Source organism: Apteryx mantelli, chromosome 2, assembly GCF_036417845.1.
Source record: "Apteryx mantelli isolate bAptMan1 chromosome 2, bAptMan1.hap1, whole genome shotgun sequence".
In the NCBI taxonomy this organism is placed as follows: Eukaryota; Metazoa; Chordata; class Aves; order Apterygiformes; family Apterygidae; genus Apteryx; species Apteryx mantelli.
In genome coordinates, this window is record NC_089979.1 from 87,543,115 (window position 1) to 87,570,320 (window position 27,206).

General features: G+C 41.4%; 1 protein-coding gene across 1 annotated transcript in view; it reads left to right on the forward strand.

Annotated features, from left to right (window-relative positions):
* The first annotated feature begins 5,397 nt into the window (after positions 1–5,397).
* MYO10 (myosin X) overlaps positions 5,398–27,206 on the forward strand; it is a 181,320-nt gene continuing 159,511 nt past the window's right edge. Inside the window, exon 1 of the mRNA XM_067290985.1 lies at positions 5,398–5,644. Within this exon, the coding sequence (XP_067147086.1) occupies positions 5,573–5,644 (72 nt within the window). The 5' untranslated portion in view covers positions 5,398–5,572. The remainder of the gene's footprint in view (positions 5,645–27,206) is intronic.

The window sequence follows — 27,206 nt, forward strand, 5'->3', positions numbered from 1 at the left end:
AGAGCAAGGCTCTGAAAAGGCAGTGCCTGGGGGACCGAGTAGAATTCGGGAACTAGATAATAAAGTGGGAGTTAGAAAGTTGCCCATTTTGATATGTATGTTACCAGCTGTTAAATCAAGAGATGGCTCTATGTAACTGGAAAAAAAAGGCTAGATTCTGTGAAGTCGTATTTTAAAATCTTGCAATAAAAAATGGGTTTATTATATAAAAAACAAAACCCTGAATCTCCCAGGTTGAGGTTCCAGTCAGAAATTGTGTATAGCAATCTAATGCTCACAGTCACAGAAACACAGACACTAGAGAAAATCAGAAAAGAGACAGAATCATTGGCAAGGCAAAATGTACTTAATGCCCTTTACCTGAGCCCAAGCTGATAGGGTTAAATACATTGTTATAGGTAAATCCAACTCCATGATAATAGTTTTGAATTTGCATATCCCAAACAAAGAATGAGCCTACTGCTTTGGGTGTGTGGTCAGCCCAGCAGCACAGAAGGTATCACATGTGTTATGTCTGATTGCCATGTGGGTTTTCTATAGTTGTTATCTTTTCCTCATCAAGGACTCTAAAAAGTATTACGCTGAAACTACAAATGGAAAATAGGGTGTAGAGAGGTGAAAATGATCGAAAAAGTTATTATAATCCAGAAGAGAAAGAGGCTCAAGAAGCCAAGAAAACGTCTCCCAGCTTTATTTCTCTTCATTCCTGTTGAAAGTTTGTTTACGTAAGAAGAAAATGTTGCAACGACTTACTGCTACAGTAGCTATAAATGAAGCTGTTACAAAAATCTGCTAGCTATTCACTTTTTATTTATTTATTACTCCTAAAGGTTAATAACTAAAGTTCATATGTGAACATGAATAATTAATTTGATCCATTACTTGTCACTCTTTAGGGCTAGACTCATCCTGGCAAGATGTAGTTTAGCATAACAAGACCTAACACTCAGGAGCCTGGCATCTAATAGAGTTCACACCTGGGAGTCAGATGCTCAGCTTCCTGTACAGTGCATGGGGAGAGCTGGCTAACTAAAAATAGGAGTCAAAAAGAGAGGAAGGCTATCCTGGGTATCCTGCAATACTTGAACAGAATCCGTTAATTCTTTTGAAAACTAGAACCAAAACCTTGAACGGGCTTTGCAGCCTGAGCACATGCTTGTGAAGAAGTTGTGATGGACATGTATGGAAGGAATTTGTTTTTTTACTCTGCGAGATGATAATTTTACTGAAACAATTTTTTTTATTTATAATTTTATCCTTCCAGAGTGGTGTGGTAGCAAATTGTGCTCTATATGCTGTCACTCAGTACAGAAATATTTCTCTCTCTATTAATGCCTTGCTCTTGAACTTTGAGATTAAGTTGAATAATGTCAATGCCAAACATCTTGTATACCAAAAGAGAGTTGAAACGTGACTGGAATTCACAGGTACAACAGCAACCCTGGAGAATAAATGCAAGAAGCAGTTAAACTCTTATTTTGGAATAAGTTTAAAGTGTGCAAAGCTTGTCCGAATATGAGGTATGACATAGACAAACACCTCAGGGAGAAAAATCTGAAAGCACATTTTGGAGAAAGTATTGGCTGGAATAAGACCTCGAAGTGTGAGCAAAGTCAAGTCACTGCCTCCTTTTGCTGAGAAGAAAACTTTAATTTCTGATCCTTTTAATTAATAAGATTGAATTAACTGAATCTATCATCATTTAATTCTTTGGCTGAAAACAATTCACACGTCCCATGCGCTGCTCAGATTATGAGGGGCAGCAGTGCTGTGGAAGACAGCCAGTGTCCAAGGTAGTCAGTAGAGTAAGGTGAACCCTCCCAGAGTGTGATCAGAGGAAAAGCATTTGTGAAACAAACCTGTCAGCCTCCCACCACAGTGGTGCCCGATGCGCCCCAGGACTGGGGCTGGCCTGTTTGCCCCCTTGTGCCCTGCTCCCTCAAGGCAGGGGAACAGGCCCTGGCAACCCACCCAGCACTGGCCCCTGACATTTATGGTAGAATAAGTCTGATGAGAAAGGAGGGGAAAGCTGCCTTGAAAAATGCATCTAGAACTTGATCAGCTGTGCTCAAGGTATTGAATGAGTTAATGGTTTGCTGGGATGTAATTGTGTCTGCAAACTCTAATAAAGGCAGGTAAAATAAATCTTTTAAAAAGGGCCCTGCAAATTTGGGCTGTGGAAATTCCCTGTGAAGAGGCATGGCTCAGGTGAAACATCTGATTTATAGGTAACTGGCTTGCAGTTGTTAAGCTGTTTTTGCCTCCGGAGCAGAAATTAAGATGGTTGCATGCTATGGGAGATCTCCAGTTTTAGAAGTCCAGGCTCTTATGACAATGGTAGCTGCAAAGGTTATTTGGAGCTAAAGAAGGAACAGAGGTCTCTTATTTGTCTGACATTTGGGTCAAATAGGGAGTTTAGCAACTACTTGGGGGGAAGGAACATCAGAAAAGCAGGGTGAAGATGCAAAATAATTCATATACCATAGTGTATTTAAGTGAGGAGTATCAAAAGAGTCTAATAGAGTGGCTGAGAGTAAAACCAATCTAGCAAATGCAGAAGCTGTACTGCACTAAGCAAGAGAGCTGCTGGGGCCCTTTTAACAGCCACTGGACACCAGCACAGAGAAGAGACCCTTACAGTCGGAGAGGAGATATCTCCTCATGGTGGTGGGACCAAGCCTTCAGTCCATTCCTGGTCCTTACCCAGGCTGAAATTGGAGCCCAAGTACATGTGAGCAGCTTCAAAAGGAGGTAATTTACCTTAGGTACACAATCAGTGAAGGAATTTCTACAAATCAAAAGAAAATTGGAGCTGTGCAGAACTGGCCAAGTCCACAGATGTTCACAGATGTGTATGGAGTCTGGCACAGCAGATTTGTGGGGTTTTCCAGATTCCAAAACCATTGCACAAAATGAGTAAGAAACCAGTTTGGGGTCATTTTCAGAGCTGGGAAAAGAAAAGCCCTGTTTCAAAACCCCTTCCTGTGAAACACATGCTAGCATTTACAAACCGTGAGCAGAACAGATGTAAGAACACAAAGAACAAGAAAAGGCAGTAGCTTGTTGAAGCGACAGTACAAACTGCTGTTCCCATTTCCCCTCTGCTCCCCAGCAGCCTTCTTGCAAGGCCCCTTCTGTTCATTCTTCTTTGCAGTTGTTCTAAGTACTATGAGAAATCTTAAGAGCTTTACAGTCTTTTGCAATATAATCACGCCACAGGAGAATACTCATCCTTCCTGTTATGTATTTTCAGATGACATAAATCTGGTTGCATTCTATTGGTAAAGTTTCTTGTAATTTACTGAAATACTTATTTTAAAATAAACAGGCTGCTTTTACTGGATGAAAGATAAGAAGTTTCCATAAATTTCATAGTTGTTTTGCTTTATAGGCCTTGGTATGTGCAATACAGTAGTCAGATGTGTGCATCGCATTCCAGTAGCGTGCTGTCAAATAAAGTACTCAATCAGAGTAATAAATACCCCTGGTCTGATTCAGCCCTCCCCAACTTAGGACTTCCCTGAGTGGGGAAACTTTCTGGCATAGTGACAGTGGAAAAAAATGATTGCCCTGGAGTGACATTGGAAGTGCAGTTGTTGGTCTGGAACAGAGTTACAGAATGGGCACATAGAGATTTATGCCATACAGCTATAATGGAGTAATGAATTATTTAGGCTAACTGCACTGAGACTTCTTACTGTGTAGACATGCCCTTACTAACCCAGGTGAAAACCTGTGCAGACCCTGAGTTTCGAAGCAACTGTAGGAAGGTAAGAACTGTATAGTTGGGCGTGGAGACTAAGGGGAGGGGAGGCTGGCAAGAAAGTGACCCCCCTGGCTTTGGGGTGTCCCATGGTGGCTCCTGGCTGCACTTGGCAGGGGTGCGGCCAGAGGTCCTGGGACAGGGTGGCCTTGGTCACACTATGCTGAGCTACAGGCAGGGTGGAAGTGTTTCTGCTGTCACTGTCGGGAGCTGTTGTGGCCGGCCATGGTAAGAGGAGCTGAGGAGAGCTGCTGAATTACAGGAGCAAGCTATGTCTGAGGCAGCTGGTGCCTTCCTAGGCTCTTCACTTGGCTTTTTTCTGTCTGGTGGGGTAGGCGGCCACAGCCCTCCGTGCAGGAATCTAGCAAGTAGCCGTTCGACAGGTAGTTCGTCTTGTGCTGGTTCTTCCCAGCCCGAACTCTTGACTGCTCAGCAGTTTGCTTGGATGTCACCATAGGAACCTCCAAGAACAGCAGAGCCCCACTTTGTACATTATTTATCTCAGGGCTGAACCTCTTTTACGTGCTCCCATCTTTATTCAGATTTTTTTTGATGCAAGATTCGTGAAAAAGTGAAGATGAAAGAGGAATGATTTTCCCTGCACAGTGTATGTTCTTTTAAACTTGCTTTTTAAGTGGTGTTTGTTGTGCTCTACACATTCAAGCTGCTTTAACACCTTAAAAAATTGTGCATTTTGCACTGCTTGTTGCTTCTGATAGCCAGGGCTGGTCTGCTGTATTACTCACATGCTTCAACTCTCACAGAAATGTTACATACAGTTCTGCCTGAGAACAAAAGACTGGACACTGCATTTAGTTTCTTTATGGCTGTAATTTGTATGCTTGTCAAAGAAATAGGACCACCTCGGTGAAACATATCTGCAAAATTTGATTCTTGTGCTGTGACCTACAGGTAGTGCATGAATGCAGAATGATACTAATCCAAAAGGCTAGCACTTTGAATACGCTTTGCACAAAGCTACAAAGCTAGGGAATGAGGCCCAGCACACTCCTACAAGGTGGCAAGAAAGAGCAATGTGATTTTGATCTGTACGGTTTCATCAGTGTGACTGTTGCAATGTATGTATTTAGTAGGGGAAGATACGTACGACTGACAAGAGCCTGCACACAAAGTCGCCACGAAGTTTAATAAGAGCTCGTTGCACGAGGAAAGCCTGCAGGTATATATTCTTTAAAGGAGATTCAACTTTGTAAATAAGCGGTGCTTGATGACGATGCTTTGCATAGCTCCGTATTGCAAAACGAGCAGCGCACGTCCCTGAACGGGCGGCGAGCGCCCGCGGGGGCGAGCGGGTGCTGCCCGGGGGCCGGCGCTGGCGCTGCCGTGAGCTCGCGCGTTGCGGCGCCCCGGGCCGCTGCGCCTGGGGGCTGGAGCCGGGCGCCTGGGGGCAGGGCCCCCCCGCGCCCCCGGGCCGTCTCGACGGGGGCGCGGGACTGCGGCGGCCCGGCCCGGCCCGGCCCGGCCCGGCCCGGCCGGTGGTCGCCGGCGGCGCTGCCGGGGCGGGGCGGGGGCGCGGCTCCGCCTCTGCCCCGCCGCGACGGGGCGGCCCCGGGCGCGGGCAGGAGCGTGCGGCGGGAGCCTCCTTCCTCCCCCTCCTCCTTCTCCTTCTTTTTTTTCCCCCTCTTTTCCCCTTTGCTTCCAGCGGCGGCAGCTATGCGCTGCCGGGCTCGGCCGGGCGAGCTGCTCTGAGGGGGCGGACAAAGGCTGCGGGCCGGTGCCGGGGCGCGATGGGGCGGCGCGGCGGCTGAAGCGGCTCCGCTCGGGCCGGGCCGGGCTGGGCTGTGGCACATGGTGCGCGGCTGGGGCCCGGCGCTGCGCAGCCCCCGAGCCGCGGCCACCATGGACAACTTCTTGGCGGAGGTGAGCGCGGAGGGGGTCGGAGCGGGAGGCGGCGGGCTCTTCCTCCCTCCTGCTCCTCCCCCGCGCGTCGGGCTTGCTTTGTGGGACGCAAGCAAGGAAGGCGGGAGGCTGCCGAAAAGTCCTCCGTGAGCACTGTGTTTTTCAGGCCGACGCTTCGGCGTTTGCAAAAGTAATACCCCCCCCCCCTCCGAGTCCCCTTTGAGGCGCAGCGGGGAAAAAGTGCCCCGTGTGCAGGGGAGGGGGAAGGCAGCGGCCGGGCCAGGTGCGCCCCCTCGGAGCCGGCGGCGCGGCCCCGGCCCCCCCGGGCTCCTCTGGGCGCGGAGGGCCGCGGCTGGCCCCCGCCCGCCCCCCGGGGGGGACCTGCCCCCGTCCCTCCGCCCTTCCCTGCGCCGTCGGGTGCCTAACGCTGCCCAGGTGCCGGCTGGCGATTTGGGTTAATAAAACTCCAGGAGCCCTACCCGAAGTTGCGGGCTGTAGTCAGGTTTTGTTAGAATGGTGTTCAAAGTTAATTTAAGGTCGTTATAGCGCGTAAGGTTTGCCGGGAGGTTTCCGTGGCTTGATTCTCCCGAAGCGCCGGGCAGCTGCAGCGCTCAGCACCGCCCGCAAGTGGCCCGGTGCTTCGGCTCCCGAGCTTGCCGGCACCCTGCCTGCGGCGCGGATGCTCCTCATGGAAAAGCTAAGCCGGCATATGGTGCCTGCGGGACCAGAGCCTGAGCGGGCGGCTGGAGGCGGCGGGGCGGAGCGGTCCGCGCCGGGGAGCGGGCGGCGGGCGCGGGGGCTCCTGCAGGTAGCTCGTGCCTTGCCCGTGGTTCTGGGGGGAGCGCGGCAGCTTCTGCTTCGTCCTCCTCCCTGTCTCTGAAACCCTGGCTGTAGAGGTTTTTTTTTCTTCTTTTTTTAACCAATCATTTTTTATAGGTTCGAACTCGAAGGAAAATGAAACTTATTTGAAATTAAAAAAAATATTTGAAATCATATCAACTACGTTATCAGACTGTTTCAGCACGTGCTAAATTAAAAGCTTGTGAGGTGACAGTGAAGTAGTGATGAGGGTGTTTCTGAAGGAGTAAGTACTGGGGGATGTGATTTTGTTTGGATTAGCACAGGATTTTAGCTCCAAAGCTGGACAGGGAGAATACCACCTTTTGTTTAAAACAGCACAAGGTATTAGAAATGGCAGATCTAGCTTTAGTTCCTAGCTTTGCTATCAATTTGATATTTGATATTGGGGAAATCACCCTCCTCCTACATAAAATGGGGAGTATACTTTTTTTTCCCCTTGCGTGGGCATGAGGCATCAAATGAGGGGTGTTTCAGGAGCAGTGCTGTTGTTATGCAGTCTTTTTTAAGATGTATTTCTAAAGTACGTATTATTAAGTATAGACAAAATGTTGTGATACAAAATACAAAGTAGTGAAGCTTCAGTCTTGAAAGTAGTTTGAGCTTTACAATTATCCTGTGGATCTTGACAGCTTCGTTATGGCAGGTAAGGAAATCCAATCAAAGACACTTTGCTACTTACTCATGGTAAACACTAAAAATAGAAACATGGGTTCTCTTCTGGTCTGTCCAAATTAGCTGAAGTTTATACAACAGTATGTTACCAAAGTGCCAATTTATACAATATATTACCAACAATGATATCAAGCCCTTCTAGTGTTGACACAGCCTTAAGAATGTGAGGTGTTCAGTACTGATGCAGCTATTTCTCTGTGTGTCTGTCTGTTGGGGGGAAGATTACTGGCAAAGCTTGCATCTGCATTGTGGCTTCTAGTGAAGGACTGTATGATTAAAGTCATCGTCCCCCTTGCTGAAGTAGTTGTACTCCAAAGTCTTAAATACAGGCCAGGCATCGTTTTTCCAGGACTGTGATTCAGCTACAAAACTGTCCTTTGCCCTTATGAAATACCTTCCCTTGTGGTCTCTGTGCTGTTGATGCTCCTGCAAGAAAAACAGCTGATCTGTTTACCGGAATAGGAATTAGTCAAACAAAAGGAGGTCATATACCTTACTTCTTGTTAGCTTTTCATTTGTCACACAACAGAAGTTCTGTCAAGAGCAGTTAGAAGGAAGAACTGCAGGATTAACTTTCAAGAAATGTGGGTGAAGCGATAATATTGGATTCCTTTTTTCCTGGAGAGGATGTAGCCCTCATCTTTCAAAAGCTTGCAAGCCATGAGCAATATGGCAGTATTAGCCTAGCCTCGCAAAATTAATCTGAAGAGTCATTAGCTCTGACACAAAGTGTACTTCCATGTCCTACATAAAGATGAAGAAGAGAGTTAATGGTTTTGACTCCTCTATTAGCCAAAATTACATGCCCCAGGCAAAGAGCAAGTAAATTTTGCCAGTCTGTGTTAGTATTTCAGCATATATTTATGTTAATTTGTGGTTGCTGCATGCAAACTTTGATCTTTCTTAAGAACTCTTACTCCCTTTCAACATATTGCTATTACTTTAAAAGATCAGTAAATATAGCACCTTGACTTTAATCCGCATCCAAAGTCCCACCCATAAGTGTAAACATTTTTCTTTGCTAACACTGGAGCATATGTAAATCACATATAGAGCATAATGTGCAATAGTAGAAATTCACAGGGCCTGACCCAGCTACCGCAGAACAACTTCTGTTCTAGGCACTGGACTGAGCCACTAGCTAGCTAATTTAATTTATGTGAGGCAGACATCCTGCAGCTGCTCTTTATGAAAATATTTACTGACTTATCTGAGAGAATTATTGTTCTCATTAAAATAAGTTCTAGGGTGCCTCAGTGAAAGAAAGAAGGAAACTGGATGAAAGGAGCAGGTAACAAGCCTAATCTGCTCTTGTTTGATGGTGACCTAAGTCCACTGATATAATTATGTTTTGGGAGAAAAGCTGATAAGAGAGTAGGGTGTATACCAGCTTAAGGGGAATTAACATGGCACCTTATAGGGGAAGCTCCTGCATGCTACCAGGAAGCCCCTGTTGAATGTGCTACAGGAATGTCTCTAATTCTGGCTAGTGTAGAACAGTATTGTACAACTAAAAGGTGCTGTAGGAAAAAACCTGCACATCTTTTTTCTCCCTTATTTTTACACAGCTATATAATAGCTAGATACTAATTGTAACCTGCTCTTAGTATATTAGTTTATTCACTAGAACAAAGTTACGCAGTTGAGTAAGATATTTGTTAGAGCGTACGCGTGTGTGTTACAGAGAAGGCATTCTTGTTGGTACTTGCTGCCTTAAATAAGATCTAGGATAACTCTGAGCTCATGCCAATCAGCTGACGCTATGGTCTTCCACAACTTTACAGCTTTTTTACTTTTGAATCTTACTGTCCAGTGTCTGGCTTGCCATTATTTTCCTTTACTACTCACCTGGCTTTTATTTCTTCTCTGTTTCTTTTATTTCTTGTTACATACAACCATTTGTTGTATCTGTCTTTGGAGGAGCCTTGACTTCCATCCCCACCCCAGTTTCCTAGCTCAGCCAATTAAAAAAAAAAAAGCTCTGAATAAAAAATTAAGCTAGAGGAGTCACCTCTGGAATTTACCCCTCAAAATGCTTTTAATGCTAAAAGGTGTTAAAGTAATTTTAAAGCTATATTTTCAATACAGAGAATTGTTTTCTGAGATTTTTGTACCATAAGCTTGATTCTTTGAAACTATTTCAGGCTGTTGATTAATCAGTACTAACTTCTGGTGTTTGAAAGAAAGTAGGTGTTAAAATCTTAACCTTTATAGTATATTTACAATGTCATATTTTCATATGTAAAAACTTCAGAAATCCCAGAGATCCATAATAAGGATTAAAATATTAAAAATGTAGATTTGTTTAAAGGAGCTATTTGGATGTGTTCCTCAAAGCAGATTAAAAAAAATAGTTCCCATATGTTTTACCAACAACTAGGGTGCTCATAAGGAAGCATTCCCCTATGGAAGCTGAGGTCCGACTTCTTTTTTCAGTGAGAATTTCTGTCTTAAAAGGGAATATGTGCCATGAGCTAAGGAGGAGTACCATCACAAGATGAGAAGGAACATGAGGAAATTTTGTACAAAAAAGGCAGGAGGGAAGCGCAAACTGCAGTTTCAGCTTCTGAAGTTCTCAAGTGGTGTTTGCCAGGGTAGCAGCGGAAATGGATGGAGAAGTCAAGTTCATCCTCTTTTCTTTATGTGAGGAATCACTTTGCCCTATATATACAGTATGTCACACTGAACAGTGATAAGTGACCTTGTCCTATGGGGAGTATTGAGGTTTCTGGGTACAGATGAGGCTGCTGGGGGAGCAGCACCATTGTAGGAAATGAGAGTGCTGGATGAACAGTCTGCTGTGGGCCACGGTACCTGCCGGTGGGGCTCTGCCTCATCAGAAACACCGTGTGTCCCCATTAGATACAGTCAGAGGCCTTACAAAGCACTCTCATCATGCCCGCTTTTGTGAACAGCATGAGCCAGAAGTGCTGCAAGCATACGCATATGGGGGATTGGCATGTCGAAGAGGGAGTTAAACCCCGTTCACCTCAGCAGCGGTTTGCCTTGCTGTTCTGTTTGGGGCCAAGTGCCCCAGCATGTCCCTGAAAGACAAACCTGCTATGCAGAATAGGCCCAAACCTGCCATCTGACTGCTGCTCAGCTTCTGCTGAGCTCCCTGGCACTTGGGTACTGAGTGGCAGCAGCAAGATTGCATTTAGTTATTGGTGTTGCTGAGACTAAAAATCACAGGATTTCTTTCCCTTAATTTCCACGACTAGAAGAGAGGAGAACAATTGTCTGCTGCCTTCTGTCCTAGGTGGGTAGATACTATGGAGTGTGACTGTTACAAAAGCATCATATGGAGGTCCTACTGATGTTTCTCTCGCGTTGCATAGAGGTTTACTGGAACTGGAGGACAGCCTCCTTTGAAGCAAGACAGATGCTGTGTGTCCACCTGCTTCTGTGTCAAGCAATACTGCTTGAATTCAGAACAGTTTCCTTTGTGGTTGCTTTCTGCAGTTGAGTGTATTTGCTTAAGTGTCTGAAGAGCAGGTCATTGGCACACGGCTCTTGGCGTGTGTCCTGAAGGAGCAAGTGTTTGAACCTCCCTTTGTGGAAAGGATGCTGGGGCAAAAATTATTTCGGCAGTTTTGAACTTAACTTTAGGGGACTGTCAGAGGTGGTATCTGCCAAGCCTGGAAGCTCCTATTTCAGATAGGCAGTTTGCAGCAAGCTTTTTCTTCGTGCTCTCATGTGCTACAGCATTTGGAAGATTACTGCCTCCCAGTACAGCGTCATTCAAGGAAACTTTTGAGAGCATCACCGTTCTCTGCACCTACATGACCTTGACACTGAGAAGCCTTTGGTCCCAAAGGGAAAATTTGGTGATGCTAATAAACTTCGGAATTGATATGAATGAGTTCTGGCTATGCTGTGTAGGATAACTTCTAACCTTAAATGCCTCCGTGTTTTCACTGCAAGTGTTTTACAGGTATGTAAGTACTGATCTGATTTCCAGCTTGTAATGTTGGGTTAGATTACACCAGCAAAGCTGCATTTTAGACTGGTGGGACAAAACAATCATCCCTGAAGCGATGGCTTAAACGCTGTGTTTCTCAAGGACCTCTAAATGCAAAGCTATGCTAGTGAGGGATTGTGCCTCTTTCAGCTATTCACATTGGCTGCATTTTCAGAAGTTTGAGAGGTGTGCATACTTCTTATTTAAATCTTTTTAAAACTGTTGGTTGCTTTGTCAACAGTTATTTTTATGTTAATTAGAAAACATCTTATTTTGAGTAGAAAATGTTTCAGGGGACTCTGGACTATCTTACCTAGTCAGAAAGAGGAGAAAATTTTGTAGGTTTGTTTCTGTAAGACAGGAAATCATGTGTTCAACTCATTGGTAGCACGTAATCTCCACTGCCTACTACATATATTTCACATGTGCCTTTCATAAGATGCATTTGTACAACTGAAACATAGTCATAACTGGGCTGGAGCCTAGCAGCCCTGCTGGCACCATGAATATTATAAAATGGTACAAGAATTCTCTTAAAGCTATAAAACACATAACTATAGAAATTAGCAATAGAAGCTGTACATTGTGCAGAATCTGCTTGTGGTTTTTTAGGTGTGTTCAGTCAGACTCCAACTATAGGAAAGCTATGAGAACCCCACCAATATAAAAATCATGGTTTCTTCTGAGTCTTTTTTCTTAACTCCTTGTGACACTACTGAAAGTTACATTTTTTTCAGTATTTTCCCTAATTGTATGCTTCTGTCAGCACTTTGTGTATAAGCTATTTTGCTTAATCAGATTTTCTTGTTTATATGTATTTTCATGCAGTGAGAAGAGACCAGAGGTGCTTTTTGGGGGAGGAGAGGCGGATCTGTATGGCCACGGACACCTTGGGAGTGGATTTGATTTCAGTTTGTCTGCTTTGCTGTGTTGAAGCAGACAAGCAGAGGGTTTGTAAGAGTGGTTCTTGGGCATAAGGGTCCTTCTCTACCATGTGCCAGGCTTCTTGGTGTCCTGCAGTCCACAGGTGGCTGTGGGAGGCGAGATGAGACTGAAGCCAGGGCAGAGACCTGGCATGCTGCTGGACTGCAGGAGCTCTGTCTTCTCACCGTAAAAACAAGATGTCTAAGCAAACCTCATCTCTGCCAGGTTCCCTGGGTGAATGCCTGAGGATCGCTGGTGCAGCATGGTTGGGTTGTTCTGCCCCCTGAGAATGGATGATATCGAGGTGACGTTGCAAACCTTTTTTTTTTTTTTTTGAAGCTGTTGCACAGTCGGCTGCCCAGTAAAAGGATCTGCATTAGAAAGCATAGCCAGTCCCAGTTATTTTTTAAACCAAGTGGCCTGCACTTTTGTCTGAAATGTTCCACAGTTTTTCTGCCCTTTTGTGGGGGTAGGTGCTGTGAAATCTGCACAGAAAACTACTTTAGAAAAAGGAGAGGGAGGAGAAGAGGGCAGAAAGGAAGAGAAACTTGGGGGTTTTTAGTCATTTGGACATTTTATTAACCAGTGAAGTGATTTATGATTATTTTATCAGCTTGAAGTAACATACTCTTTTTTTTTTTTCCCCTGGGAAAGCCCATGCTTCAATGCATGTTAGAAGAACTAGAGCTCCTACTACATTGCTGATAGAATTCACTCCGTGTGGTTTAATACCCTTATCAGATAATCTGGTCCCATGAGTAACCTGAGAAATCCTACAGCCTTTCAGTGTATTTGCTGCCCCAGTATACTGCAAATGATGGAAGGGAAAGTTTGGGGCCCCTCAGCAATAATTATATTGTAAATTGGTTCAGTTGTACCACATTGTGCTTCCACGGTGGTGATTTTAGATGAATCTTAAGTTTCAGCTTGGTAAGACCATATTAGTTTCTCATGAATCTCACCTTTTTCTGGCTTTGGAAGATAGTTCAAGGAAAACTGGTAGGTCCTTGATGCGTAGATACAGTCACTGCTTTTACATAGAGCAAATATAGGCCCTAGTAAGTGAATAGTGCACCTGTTTTTTCTTTTAATGTGGGGAGTAAATATTGATACAACTTAAAAAAATCTAGCAATATACATTTTTATTTATGTCTCTTGGGTGGATGGAACCCCAGTATAGGTTATGAGTTAGGAGGAAGCGGCAGCTGTCTCCTGTGACAGGTGTGCTCTGGCAGGCAGCAGTTCCATCCTTTGCACATGCAGCATGGTGCATACGTGCTGGTCTCCCTGGCGTTTCTGTAAAGGTCTGCGAGTTGTTTCCCCTGGGCAGTTTGATCTCAGACTTTTTCAGCCGCAGGGCTTGTATTTCTCGTAGTGAATCACAGTCTCCAATTGTGGTCTGAGCTAGAAACATAGTTTTGGGTGGAGCCCTGGTAAAAGTTCAGGAGGTAAAAAGTTGCTATGAATTAAGACTTTTGCTGGAAGAGGGAAGAATTACCACCCTTGATTCACTAATTGTGGCTACTCTACAAGTTTTGGGATGTTACCTCAAAACTTGCTAGATTGATTATAACTTTTGGCTTGTATGAGAGTGCCATGGCTTGTGTACTCTCATTTCTCTGGATGTTCTTCCTCTTATTTATCATGACATGACAAATTAAACCACTAGTGAGACATGAAGAAGGATGGCTAGATGTTGAGGCAGCAGTTCTGGTCAAATTACTGATTGTTTGGGTATTTTTTTTATTCAGATTTTGCCTGAATTGCATATATTTTTTACTTACCTATGATTTTCTAAGATGTCCTGTGTATGTGTCAAATATAAATTTCAGAGTTATCCATGGGTAATATTTACTCTAATAAAAATTTGTTTTGGACAGCCCACTGATTAAGACTGGTTAATTGGATTATCATTTTGGCTAGAAGTCTATTAAGTATCTGAAGCGCCCCATTCTTTTAAAGATGCAACTTTTTATAGTTTGAATGCAGAATGGGCTCTGATATTAACTATCTTCTAGGTCTGTCTTGTAAAGTAAACTGTATCCATGCTGAAGAAGCAATTACTATTTTGTTGCATAGCAAATTTGAACATTGTGTTGGGAAAGTATATAGGAAAAGGATTATTGGGAAGGGGTAGAAGAAATGAGTAAAGAGCAACACTGAGCTTACCAGTATTTCTAAATATACCAGTAAAAAGGAGTAGTATGTTGAGGGAGAATGTACTATCCAATCCTAGGTTCATTTCTGCAAAGTCAATAGTAAAGATTGTAATTTCGTGTAGGTTCAAATATAGTCTGTGCTTGTTTTTTGATGTCTTAAGGTGGTTAGGTAGTGTAGAACTAAAGAAATTGCATGTTTTGTGGCTATTCTGTAGGGCATAATTTCACAGAAATCGTGATTGCTTTGACATTTTCCCACTGCAAACTAATGACTGACTGGGCAGGGTTGCTGAATTATTTCAGCTGTAAAGATATCACTCCTCTGAGGATGTTTGTTTTACTGATGTATGTAAGTACTTATTCTCTGATTAGATATCATTTTCCTTTGCTGCTAAGTGACAGTTTTTCAATCTAGCCTATAAGAGCCTTTTTATTTGGCAGAAAATTAAAGGTTTCTTGCATTGAAATCTCAATCATGAGTGATGTTGGAGAAACTTGATAATGTGTTGAATGACTTACTAGTAACAGACCTGATTTTGGTTCAGGTTTGAGACATGGCAGATATTGGTGTATTTGGTTTTACTGATCAAATCTGCAGAGTGGGTTAACACTTAGTTTCTTTATAAGAACTTGTCATTTTTCCTAATGAACAGTTCTGTTCTTAGTTATTTTTTGCTACAAAGAAACAACCATACTTAGCGTTTGGAAAAAAAAACCCAAGATATTCTAGCCCTTTTAAGGCTTTGAGGAAAACAGTTTGCAGCTTACTCTTTTGTATGGAAGAAAGCGTTCAGAAGTGAAAGAGGGTGGTCATTTCTTTGGTTTTCTGAACTTGAAGTGAAAATTCAAATTAACACATCTAAAGTTGGATTTTGCATGTGGCCCTGCCTCCAGTGGATATATATCAGTGCGTTGGATCAGAGCCTAAATGTGGGAGTTGGTATAGCACCTTCTTCTACTTTTTAGGATTAATAACATGCTGATAAATGAGGGAAAGCATCCTGGAAGATGGACTTTATCAATCTTCCGTACCATTCAGTAGACCATCGGACTTCAGAGTTGAATAGAGTTCCTACATTTGTATGTTAATATATTTTTGAACATACAGCATATACTTAAATTGCTTTAGTGGATCATTTGCCTGGTTTATGGTGTCAGACTTTCTTTTCTTTGGAAGATATGTGATCCTCATCTTGTGGTAACCTTTGCTATGGATTTTTTTTTTTTTTTTTTTGTCAGAGTAAATGTTAAGCAAAAGTGAATATTGAAGAGGTTTCCTAGATGGGTTAAATCTTTCTGTGAAAGTACTTGGGTTTTGCTCTTGTTTTGTTCCAAATGGGGGAAAGGGGAAGGAAGAGAGGGAATCTTAGCAGCAGACTTCGGGAACTAAGCTGCGTCTTCACCTGTGTGATCCTGACTAATGGCATGCGATGGTTAACTGCTGAGTTGAAGACTCAGGAAATAAAAGGCTAAGTGCACTTTGATGTGTTAGTGTTGTCTCTTCCTATATATTCTTGGATCCTTTTCATAATCCTTTATTATAACCCAGTGATATGAGAGTGTGTTAACACAAGAGTCTCTTTGTTTTGCTTTGGAGGATGCCCTTACAGGAGATGCCACATATCTTAGCAGAGGAAAATGTTGGGTTGTTCGTTGTTTCCCTGGGGGCACAGCTACATTCCCACCCTCAGCAAGTTTACCAAGGGGGTTTTTCTCATGACATTTCTGCCTCTATACTGGGATAGTGTTAAATGTGCTATGATTTATTCTATTTTATTTTATTTTTTAACTAATTGAGATGGTTATGCTGGTGGAATGGCACATGTTTATCCAAGACTGCTATCAGTCTCAAAGTCAGAATTGATTTTGGTGTCTGTAGTGTAACCTCGGATAGAGACCTGAGGCTCAGCTGGTTGAGGACTTCAGCTGGAATTACAAAACTATTGGGTATTTTTGAAAGTTGTCATTGAATATAGACACCCAAACCCCATTGTCCCCTCTTTCTCTAGTACATTACAACAGGCTTTATAAAAATTGTTTTGATGAACTCTTCTGGAGTCAGCATTATTGTAGTTCTTTGTATGTTGTTGGATTCTGAAAATGGTGCTATGTCAGTCTTCTATGTTTTTATTGTTGTATATTGCATGCATATATCCTCCTTCTTCCTGAACTTGACAACAGAAAAGCAGAATTTCTTTGGAAAGGTTCTTGTGCCTTCCCTTTGCATTCAGTGAAATTGGCCCTGTTTTTGGTGACAGAGGAGATAAGGGAAGCTTATTCCTTGTATTGAAAATTTACTAATGTTTGCATTGTTACAGAAAGGGAATATTTGGTCTCATTTTAGTTGCTGTTGTTCAGCCCGTCATTGTGATATTTAATCAGGTGAAGTTAAATACATTTGTTAAAAGAATAGGAAAGTTTTTCTTATGAAGTTGTTTATTCTGAGGAAAAATCAAAACCTTTGTTTTATGCATCCTTCTAGTTAATGAAAACAGTGGACTATATAAAGTGATCATTTCTTTTTGACCATTTTAGTGGGTCAAAAAAGAACCGTGTATCTTGGTTAGGGTATATTTTTATTTGGTTTGCAAAGGAAGACAAGTTGGCAAGACTGTGAAGTTCATGTCAGGACAAGAAGTAGATGAAGATTGTGTAGGTCAGACTTCTTATTTTGGTGGTTGTCTTTTTGGATTTCTTCCCCTTATTAAATATAGGCTGTGGTTTTGTAATTTCAGTTTATCTCCTTATTACAGCTTTCTGTTGATAAGTACAATGAATAGGTTTGTTTGCTGTGTGTAATGATTTAGCCTTGTATGTTCCATAGAAGAAAATTAGTGTGGCTTTTATAGCAGGGCTTTGAAGGATGGCATTTCCTGTTTCTTTTCAAAGTGTATATCATGAAGAATATCTGATGAAGTGAGCTCTTTGTTGTTTAAACTCTGAGAATCTTATTCTGCCATGTGATACTTAATAATCCATTTTCAGGAATAAACAAACTATTCAACACAGCAAATCTGTGCTATAAAGCATAATTTGCCTGGCAGCACTTTTTTTCCTTTGCAGTTATGTTGCTATTATTTTACACACCAAATCTGAAAAGTTAAAACAGATAGCAGATGGAATTATGCTGTAACATTGCTTAGTATTTGCTGCAAAATGGTGATTCTCTGGTTCATGTTACAATTTTGAGACTCTGCTGCTAATTTCTGTGTTTTTGTTGTACTTTTTTTTTTTGCCACCTTTCTGCTTTGATGATTCAGTACCTAAATGACTACAGCTGTGGCACAGTAGTAAACTGAGGTCCACTCCCTGGGTTCTTGTACAGGAACCGATGAATAAACAAAATGCATTCCGTAGTGGAATGAAATTCTTGTGTTAAGCTTTTGACAATACTCAAATCAGTGGGGTTCTTGCAAGCTTCCAGTGCCCCTTTGGTGATATCTCAATTCTGAGTAGTTCTTACTGCGGTTCTTAATGTGCCAAAGAGAAACGCTCAAATGTGGGATCCTTTTTCTTCAGATTGTAATTCAACATCAACAGTTTCCCAGGTGCTTCTGGACTCTGATAAATATAAGTTGTAATAATGAATTTGGGATTCTTGAGCTCCTGTGCTGCTTACTGAAACACTCATTTATATTGCTAATTTCTGATTTCAAATCAGTGTCAATTGCTTTATGCAGTCAGAGGCCACAAAAGCACTGCTGTTTTCCTGGGACTTCTTTCATTTTGCTGGAAGGCAGCAGAACTTTTGGTACTCAGCATAAGCTGCAGTTGTTCAGGAGCACAGGGATATACCTCACACCCCACATGTAGATGGGGGTCAGCTCACACACAGTAGGAGAAAAAACTAGGTGTGCATTAATCAGTGGCTAAAATGAAGGGGCAAGAAGGGCTCAGGACTGCCAACTTTGGGATGACTGCAGCAACTGAGCATGGGATTCAGTCATTGGGGGAATAGCCTGAGGCATTCCTGGGGGAAATAGTTAAGAGTAGCTTGTGTTAGACTCTGAGCAGATATTTAGCAGGACTGCTTGCCCTGTCAAAGAGGCCATCTCTGCTATCTGTGATCTTTTGAAAGTCCTTCTGCAGTGCTTCGCCAACTCTTTTGACTGTATCATCATGTTTAATAACCTGTCCACACTGGCAATTAGTGTTTTGTAGCACTTCTGCCATGATTCTGTGGTCAGTCCTCCATATAGGACAGGTAAGAGCCTATTATGATAGGACAGGAGAAGCACATCTGATAGCTAACTGATTAAAATGAATAAGTTAAACCCAAACATTTTTTCTTTGCAGTTCTTATCAAATGTGGAGAATGATCTCCTGTTGCTATTCTGAGGGCAACTGGAATTTTCGTATCAGTAGGTTTTGGGTGTATTTTTTGTGGTTGGGTCTCTGGGATAATAACTGCTAGCATTTTCAAAAATTGTCCTTTAAAAAAATTTTTTTTTTTTTGCACTGTTCAGCAATGATGAGGTTTTTTTGGATAGTTTCGCGTAGACTAATTTGAGAAATCTGGGGTTATACTTTAGAAAACTGCTGCATTGGTGGCACTGTTATTGTGATAAAAAAATGTCCTTCTGTTTTATTGACACTGAAATTCTTACTTAATGTTGTTGCCATGTGATCATCTCCCTTAATTTTGTTCTAGACGTTATGCTAGAATAACTAGTAACCACTGATGAGTTGTTCTTCCCGTTGAGAAGAGCAGTCGTGGTCCTATGTTTGCTCTTTGGAAACAGCTGTTTTTTTTAACAGATCTGTATAATTGTTAGAAGAGGAAGAAATTAGGAGATCTCTGTGAGATGGTGAGTGCTTTACCTGAGACTGCATGAGGTAGCCTGTGCTTGAGATCATTAGGAAGTCCATTATTTTGATCTTCACCTGTGGAAGAGGTCTGAGAATTATTTGGAAGCTAGGATGCTCCTTGTATGTGCTCAAAAAAGAAAAGGCTATATCAGTAAGCTCGAAGCTATGGCTGTGTAAGCTGTCACTTCTTTTGTGGATGAGTGTATTTATTTTACCTTGTTGAGATTTTATTGTAATGTAGTTACAATGCTGTGTGCTTTTGCTTCCTTTCCATTTATTCCAACAAAGAGGAGAAAGGTGGGGGAAGCTATTACCTTATACTCATTGCAGCTACAGAACTAAATACAGTATTTGTCATCTTCATATATTATCCTGTTGTCCCTTGCAAATACTAATGGTACGCACCTAACATTCTTGTATTTTGCATGTGACTTTTTTCTGTTTCTTATATTAAAGTAAATGATTGGGCACAGCCAGGGAAATGTCTTTGATTTATTTGGAGAGAACACATGGCAATGAATTATTTCAGCATTATTTGAAAAACAAACAAACAAAACCCCTGCAATTGATTTGTATATCTGCTCCCTTTTACTTTCTGGCTTTCTGTATCTGGGGTTAACTGAAACAAAAACCATTGTCTTTTTATTTGGTTATTCATCAGTATCCTGGGAAGTGTGCTGACAGCTCAAAAACCATCCCAAACAAAACTAACAAAAAAATCCAAATAGCTGAAGGCTTAAATTCCATCCTGGCTAGGTGGCTCATTGAGGAGAAAAAATATGTCAGGAAATGGTAACCATTGGTGGCTATTAATAAAAGTTACTCATTTAGACTCTCAGATGAATGAGAGAGAGAGAGAGAGAGAGAAAGAGGTTGTTCCTGATTTTCATCTTTGCCATGTGGGAAAAGACTAAGATACAGCATGCCATGCCAATTTTTTAAGATAACTTTAAAAATAGATGCTCTCGTACTGTTCTCACCACAAAGAAAATTAGTGCTCTTCAAGAAAACCTGCATAAATGCCAAATGGTATTTGTCCCCAGTCTGAAATAGACAAACAAACATATGAATACATTTCATTTTTGATAAGTTGTGTTCCTCTCAGAGCAGCACTTCTGTATTCTATCAGTTCATTTAAAATGTTGATAAAAACACTGAATTTTGTTCTAAATCGATATCTGTAATCATAGAATACATCTGAATACATACATTTTCACGTATGAAAACAGTATATGAGAACAGCTCATGTGTTTGGTGACCTTGTGCATCCGTAACTTCTGTCTTTTGGCAAATAAAACCTGATTTCCAACCTCTTGCCTTGTGCAGTAGCAGGCAGTTTTTCTTCCCACTCTTCTTCAGTTCTCCAAGGATTGGCACTGAAGTGTTGGGGACAACTTCTGTGGTGTTAAGGAGGATGTGAAAAAACAGTGTGAACATAGTGTTGTGCTGCAATATTGTTGGAACAACCCCACAGACCCGGAAGAGCCCTGAAGACCCCGGTACCTCCCCAGAGAGTTTGGAAGTAGTGCTGGAGGGGATGAGGATTTTTGTGTTCTTTAGGAGTCTGGATAAACCTTTTCCAGAGGGGCTCACAGAGCATCTTACACAGTCTTGGTCACTTGGTTTCTTCACTTATGCTGCATACAGTATTGCTCCCACAAATTATGTTTCTAGTTTTAAGTTTTGTTTTAAAGAAGCAGCTACTTTTGTACACCTAGTTGTGTTTCAACATAATGAAACAAGGAACTTTGGGCTTGTGTGAATAGTTAAGTATTAATTAACCTCTCTTTGATTTTGCTGGTGCAGAACTGAGGTCAGATTAATTCAGCTAGGTCCTTTTGCCCCCTTAATGCTGAGCAGGTTTGTGGGTGTGTTATAGTCCAAAGGAGTCTGAAAACTGTCATTGTAAAAATGCTTGTAAAGATCCTATGCAGTCAGGCATATCCTGAGTTAAAAGAAGTTTAGTTTTGGAATGCCCTACTTGTTCTGGCTCTTTACATTTTAAAAAAATAGTTCTCAGGTAACGTGTTATTTCCTGCTTAGAGAGCTGTTACAAGGGTCCCTTCTGAATTGTGGATAATATAGGCTAACAGACTGTTCCTGATCATGAGTCTTGCTTCTCTTATCAACAGACATTAGTAGTTTCCAAACAAGTGGCTGTGATAGTGGCTTCTTACTGCACAGGAGTGGGGGAAGTAGTTTGCTAAGTGAAGGTATATGTGTGGGTAGGTTTAAAGGGGTAGGAGACCTTTAGGGTTTCAGTGATTTGAATTTAAGCTATGAGATCATGGCTAAAGATATTGAACCCAAAACATGCAGTGAGCCTTGGATTTCTAAAATTTGATGTCTTGGCTTGCATAATATCAGGATGTGTAACTTTTTCCTTAAAGGTTTAGCTCCTGATGTTGCTCTATTTAAAATAAGTAAAGAGACTTTGATTTCGCAAGGTTGGTAATCCCATGTTGAACTCGGGAAACACAGTTCCATTTGAACTGGAGAAAAGTTCTGATGTGTTTAAAATTAAGCATGTTCTAAAATACCTTGTGTGTTTGGACTCTAGCTGGGTGCAGGTCTCTTGGATTCCCACAAATCGTGGTGGGAGCTTGCTGTGGGAGAGTTAATGACTGCTGCCCCGGCAGGACTCGGGAAATGCCCAGAACTCTGAGTTGTCACTTAACAGTGACTGATCAAAATGACTAACATCCAGTAGGTAACGATTGCTGATCTTTGTACAAATTATATTTAAGTAGTAATAGCCATGATTCAAACATAGCTTCTGTAGAGCTATTCTAGCACTTACTGCTAAATGCTGAAGTACTTTTTCTGCATCACTGCGTTAATTTGTAAGTTGATAATGGAATGAAATATCCCCGCTTAATGCATAGTGCTTTGTCTGTCTTTTAATCAAGAGTATTGATGTGGTCTCTGCAGCCATGTTCGTACCATGAAGCAATAGCACAGGAAGTCTGTATCACAATTGGGTCTCTGTGCTCTCTACACAGATGCAGCTTTGTTAACAAGTGACTTTTCTAACTTACTACAGTTTTTTAACCCATGTCAACAATATCTTTGTTACATTGGTTTGTATGTTGACTGTAGAGCTTCTCTTTTTGCAGACATATTCCTGGAGAGCTGGAGATGTTTTTTTAAATTTTTTTTTCTTCCTCTTTCTTGAATGAAAGCCATCTCCTTACCAGTCCAGTGCAGGCAGTGTTCAGGGAAGAACAGTTACCATTGGTCGTATTTGTAGTGGAAATTTTTCATATTGACCCTAAAGTTCCATAAGGGAATTTTTGGCTTTTTATGAAGCTTGGGAAGCTTGAGAGATGACTGGCTTTGAAACAGTGAAAATGTTGATATCATATTGGCCCACAGAAGTCTGAGTTTCAGTAATGCTTCTTTTAATTTAGCAGGAAGGAAGCCCAGCAGTGCATGAAGTCAGGAGTGAAGGAGAGGGTGGTTTTGTTTTGTTCTGTTTGTTTTGTTTTGTTTGTTTTTGTTTTTGTAGTTTTTAACTCTGAAGAAATTGAATTGTGTTAGTAGTGGATAGGGGTAATTGCATGCCATCCTGCATCTTTCAAGCACCAGATGGTGTGATGAGAGCTGCTGTTAGGAGAAAATAAAGTCTTAAGTTGGAGGCATTGAATAGAAAATAGGTTTAAAAATGAATTGGGCATTGCTTCCCCCTCAAATGAGCAGTCATAACCAGAGTGATATTGTACATTATTCATTGTTGTGTGAAGTAAAAGTAGTAATCGAGTTATACAAGACAAGCAATGTTCAATATTTGCGGTGAAGTATTGTCTGTGTTACTCACATTCACTTCTATCTCAAGAAGAGAGGATGTGAATATATGTGCACTTAGAGTGATTCATTAGCAGTGTGTGCTCTTTCTTGCATATTCAAGAATCAACTTGTTGGAAAAAATTTCTGCTGGAATTTTTTTTTTCTTTTCCCAACAAAAGGACTATTGAATGTAATCACATATTTTTATTTCCCTAAGCACGCCCGTAAATTATTTTTAGGCAAAGAATAAGCGTATACAATTTTATCTAAGGGACAGACTTGTATACTATATGGGGTAAGAATAAACATGCTCCTTGTAAGCTGCCTTGTTACCAGTTGCTGGCTTATTACTAGTTGAAGTTGCTTATTACCTCTGGGAATTAGGTGGTCGTTTATGAGATGGGTCTTAATGTAGTCTTGAAGAATTAAAACTAAGCATGCGTATCTGCAGACTTTTAGCTACAGACCTAGATTGTGCAGTTCTCTTTTACAAACAGGATCTTGTTTATGTGAATGTGAGGTGGGGATTTAACTCCCAGAATAAAAAGAAAACATCATGAAAGCATGTGTATATGTGAGAATGTACCCAGAAGTTCTGACGATCACATTTGTGTATGAATAAACAACCTTGTGTCTACCTAAAGATGAAAAGGAATCATGGGCACTCTGTTCAAAGATCACAATTCAGTGATAAACACACTGCCAACGTTAGATGAACAAATTTGTGTAGTATTTAGAAACTGTGTACATCATCTGCATGAATAGCTAGAATTATGATGAAAATACAGTCACTTTTTGAAAACAAAGACAAGTTGATACCTGAAACAACAAGGAGATCGTAGGAAGAACAACTAGCGTGTGAACAAGACAGAAAGTGATGTCATGTGAATGCTGTAGTGGGATTTGGATGATTTAGACTTCATTACTGGATCTGTCAAAGACTTATGATCCTGAACAAGTAATTTAATCTACTTTTGCCTTGGTTCTCCAGCTGCAAGATACAGCTACAAGATTTTCCATTTCCAGAATCATTTCCATTTCAGCTTTAAGTGTAGATAGAGAGGAATAAATAGTGCCTAAGGTTGTGGCCCCCTGTGCTGATTCATGAGAAAATTGCAGTATTGCAAACGGATCCATCACCGTTCCTCATTGAAGTAACAATAATTCTTACAAGTTTCTGACATAAATGGCATTTGCTGTTTTCCGATGAATACGGATTTGAATATAAATTCTTTATTTTGCAAATAGATCTAGTTTACTTACAGAACCTGATCTACTGCCCATGCTAAGGAAGCGGCCAAGTTCTCTTTGACTTCCTTGGTGAAGGATCAGGCACATAATCGTTGTGGTTTTAACCCAGCCCAGGTGTTGCGCACCTGAAACTTGTATGGAATCCCAAGGTCTCTAAATTCATATCCTTGCAGGTGAGGAAAACTTTGTTCTTCCTACTGAATGAAGTATTTTATATGCTGCAGGGGGGTAAAGGTAGTATGTTCACTAAGCAGAAAGTATTGTTCCATTTTTAATTATTTTTGACCTCTTTGGAAAGAGAGCTGTTTATATTTAAAGCCAAATCTTTTTTTGACCAGAAATTGAAAGAAGTTAGTATGGAGCTGGCAGTGGCAGAACACAGAGGTGCTGTGATGTTTATTTGCAGTGAAGTGTAAGTGGCTTTTGATGATTCCTGCTGTCACAGAGTTGAGAAGCACTGCAGGGGCACCAGATGCAGCAGAACTGTAGCATTCGATGGATTTTCTAGTAGTAATGAACAAGATGCTTCTCAGATGTTCTACTGGTCTGAGTTTAATAACAACAGGCTGGATTTTTTGGTTTTTGAAGAGTAAGAAGACCATTTAGGATAAAGCAGCCTAAATAATTAATAAGATACTTGGAAATGTCATTTTAAAAAAGGTGGATATATTTGAGAGTAACCCAATAAGGACAGGCTTTTCTCTAGGTGACCGAGGTTGAGCATTTTTCTAAGATAAGACCTGGATTTTATAAATATTCATTCATGTATCTGCATTTCATTCACATCAGCTGAAATCAAGCACATGCTCTTACTGACTAAGGCAGCTTTCTTGAATCCCCTTCTGTTCTTCTGTGCTTTGCCCAGATAATATTTCTCTTTACACGTTTCTGTGCTTCAGCATTTATGGAAAAGTTGTTTTCAGCAGTGTTTAGGTCACTTCATTTTACCTAAGTGCTTTAAAAAAACCCTGAACAAACAAACCAAACAAAAACAAGAAAACACACACAACAGCAAAAAGCTGTTTTATTGAATCACAGTGTAGTAATATGAAGGGTGACTTTAATATGAAAAGTAGGGAAAGATATTAGCAATATTTGTGCAAAGGAAGAAATTTATATTGGTTTTAGACTTGTTTGCTTTAGTGCCATAAAAATCTGATTATGAATATGTAAGATTAAGTATGTTTTAATAGCACTGTGTCAAGCAGTCATGGAAAATTCCAGATCTGAGCCTGTACAGGCATTTGGATACTATGAAGTCTATACACTTCGGTGGTTTTTGTTTGTTTTCTTTTTAGAGTAAGATTTTTAAATGCACTTGTGTGGGCAGGCCAGAATCAGTAATACTACATTTTGAATGCTACACTTGCATTTTAATTTTGGCACCCTGCTAATTTGACTTGAAGTTATTGTGCGGTCACCTACTTTTAAATAAATTTTAAGCAACATCCTTGTCCAGGAAAGTCTATGAAGTCCTCCCAGATTTCACAAAGTGGGGAACTGCCCCATACTGCTGGAAGTGGATGTTTGTGGAATTGTCTAGGTTGACATTTACAAACAAATTGGTTGACTTAGTTTATTGCCAAATAAAGTAAACTACTGTGTAAAAGGTGCATGCTCCTGAGCAGACATACCTGCAGAGGTAGCTAAGAGAAAAATCATGGTTCCCTGGGCCAACAAGGGTTACTCATGGAAACTTGCTCCCTAGTTTGTAGACTTGAAGCTTCCAGCTTACCTTCCAGGGCAGCACAGTGAGGGAGGGAGCTGGGAGATGCAGAATAGGGATTTATAAGCCTGCTAGAGCCTTGTTCCCACAGGAGAAAAATATGTTTCTGTCAGATTTAAAGTTGCTGTATGTTGTATGTATGTTATCTGTTGCCTCATAGAGGTACATGTTAATTCTGTGGGGAGTCTAAGGTATTAGATAGTGTATTTTTAAAACGTGACTTCTTCTTGAAGAAAATATGGCCAGAGTGGAAATAATTGCCTGCTTCTGGCTGTGTTCTGGCTAGCGACGTGAGTCACTAAGCGTTGGTACTTCCTTAGCTGTCTACTAAGATATTTGTACTTCACGTGCAAAAGTATTTCACACCCCTGTGTCACAGTCTTCATTTTATCATCTTCACCAGGCTTAGTCTGTTGGGGTTCACTGTTTAATGTTTCTGTCTAAAAGTGGCTGTTTTCTTGCCATGTCTTTCTTTGGTCTAGCCTCTCTTTAATCTAGAGGCACATGTGTTTTCACAGCCTGTATTTGTGGGACCTTCCAGACTGAAGGGAAGATGTGACTGTTAGTCACAGCTGGCAAGTCTTTGTGTGGAAGAAACAGTATCTCCTCCCAGGATTTAGGGGAGGGGGGAAGAGTTTAGAGTGTCTGCCTGAGTAGGTCATGTTGGAAGTAAAGTAGTAAACAGTGTTGTCTGAATTCAGGCCTGATCCTGGAGAAGAGGGGGAAGGTGTCTCTAGTGCAGTGGCACTCCACTTCTTTCTCAGGCTGATCAGCTTGACTACTGGGAATTGCTTCAGTATAAAGATTTCCCACCTTTAAGTATGGCTGATGCAACTCTGGGAAAATAAAGTGTATAATTAAAATAATTTGGCTGAGAGGGCCTTTGTCCTTTGCAGATGATTGACATTCAGCTGTTCAATCCTGTTTTTATTATGCTTGTGCACATAGGAAGCAGCAGTCTAGAACAGAATCTCAGCCCAGATGTATTTCCCTGTACTGACTAGCTCCAAGCCTGGGCTATGTTTCCATCATTTATCTCTGGGATAAATGCCCATTTTTTTCAGGTATTAATGCCTTAAATCACTTCTGTTTCTCTAAGCTTTCCTAATTGCTTTGTGGTTTAATGTCGGATTAAATCTTCTATCAGTCTGCAATACGGTACAACACACATCCATTAAAAAAAAAAAAAGTTATAGGAGCAACTGTTCTGTGTTTGTGCTGTCTCTGCTCCTGCCTCAGGTGCTAGGTTGAGGTGGTTGTTTCACCTGTTAACAACTGCCAGCTTAAGTAAGCTTGCCTTGAAAGAAGTCAGTGCCACAGTGATGCAGGAAGTGTCCGTCCCTGTCATGAAAAAAGGAAGAAGAATGGAAATGCGTCAGATCTCTAGGTGTGCCTGCAAGTGAGGAAATTACCACGCCTTTCTGTTGAAAGGTG